At 45.5% G+C, this 1,518-nt stretch overlaps 1 protein-coding gene across 2 annotated transcripts in view; it reads right to left on the bottom strand.

The window, feature by feature from the left end:
* Positions 1 to 466: 466 nt before the first annotated feature.
* The window catches only part of LOC138861709 (sarcoplasmic reticulum histidine-rich calcium-binding protein-like), a 6,130-nt gene continuing 5,078 nt past the window's right edge, over positions 467 to 1,518 (bottom strand). For both annotated transcript variants that reach the window (XM_070121520.1, XM_070121521.1), the window contains one exon: positions 467 to 1,518. This exon is cut by the window's right edge and continues 1,141 nt beyond it. In XM_070121520.1, the coding sequence (XP_069977621.1) occupies positions 601 to 1,518 (918 nt within the window). In that variant the 3' untranslated portion in view covers positions 467 to 600.

The raw sequence follows: 1,518 nt of genomic DNA, 5'->3' as shown, positions 1-1,518 counted from the left end.
CGCTTGCAATTACTGCCTTCCAGATAAAGCCAATGAGCTTTTAATTCTCTTTCGATCAGACATTTTAGTGTAATGGCGATCGTCTTAAAAGCGCTGACTGAAATGGCTCGGTTGGGAAAATCGCAGTTCAATTACTTCTTCTTTTTTTTTTTTTTCTTTTTTTGCTTGAGTGCATTTTGCTTGTTTTGCTTGTTTCGCTGTTCTTGCCTTATAAGGTGTTGCGTTCTGTTTGCTTTGCGCGGATTTGGTCTTGTTTGATTTGTAAGACGTTGGGTTTTATCTTGATTTTTTTATTTATTTGTTTTGGCTTTATAAGATGTTGCGAGTTGCTTGTTTCGCCTGTTTATTTCATATAGGATGTTGCAGCTTGTTTGTTTTGCCAGTTCGCTTTGCTTGTTTTAAAGGGTATTATTATGCATTCACTTTGTTTTACCTTTGATTTTTTTTTCACACACTCAAAAAATCATACTATTTGATCTATTTATTCATTAGTGTACAGTGAACTTTTCAGGGGCACAGTCAACTATTTCCCCCTTCATGTAGACAAAGAAAAGACAAAATCACATCACATGCGCTCTCACATATCTCCCATTACAATTCTTAATCATGTTTTTGCTGGTCATGATGGTGGTGGTGGTCGTCGTGATGGTGGTGATGATCATGGTGGTCCTCATGGTGCTCTTCATGTTGATGGTCGTCATGGTGGTCGTCCTCATGGTGCACTTCATGTTGATGGTCGGCATGGTGGTCGTCCTCATGGTGCACTTCATGTTGATGGTCGGCATGGTGGTCGTCCTCATGGTGCTCTTCATGTTGATGGTCGGCATGGTGGTCGTCATCATGGTGCTCTTCATGTTGATGGTCGGCATGGTGGTCGTCCTCATGGTGCATTTCATGTTGATGGTCGGCATGGTGGTCGTCATCATGGTGCTCTTCATGTTGATGGTCGGCATGGTGGTCGTCCTCATGGTGCACTTCATGTTGATGGTCGGCATGGTGGTCGTCTTCATGGTGCATTTCATGTTGATGGTCGGCATGGTGGTCGTCCTCATGGTGCTCTTCATGTTGATGGTCGGCATGGTGGTCGTCATCATGGTGCTCTTCATGTTGATGGTCGTCATGGTGGTCGTCCTTATGGTGCTCTTCATGTTGATGGTCGTCATGGTGGTCGTCCTCATGGTGCACTTCATGTTGATGGTCGTCATGGTGGTCGTCCTTATGGTGCTCTTCATGTTGATGGTCGGCATGATGGTCGTCCTCATGGTGCTCTTCATGTTGATGGTCGGCATGGTGGTCGTCATCATGGTGCACTTCATGTTGATGGTCGGCATGGTGGTCGTCATCATGGTGCTCTTCATGTTGATGATCGGCATGGTGGTCGTCCTCATGGTGCACTTCATGTTGATGGTCCGCATGGTGGTCGTCCTCATGGTGCTCTTCATGTTGATGGTCGTCATGGTGGTCGTCATCATGGTGCACTTCATGTTGATGGTCGTCATGGTGGTCGTCATCATGGTG

The sequence above is a fragment of the Penaeus vannamei genome, chromosome 5 (assembly GCF_042767895.1).
Source record: "Penaeus vannamei isolate JL-2024 chromosome 5, ASM4276789v1, whole genome shotgun sequence".
Lineage (NCBI taxonomy): Eukaryota > Metazoa > Arthropoda > Malacostraca > Decapoda > Penaeidae > Penaeus > Penaeus vannamei.
Note: the sequence above shows the minus strand (reverse complement) of the source record. Positions and strands in the feature narration are given on the sequence as shown.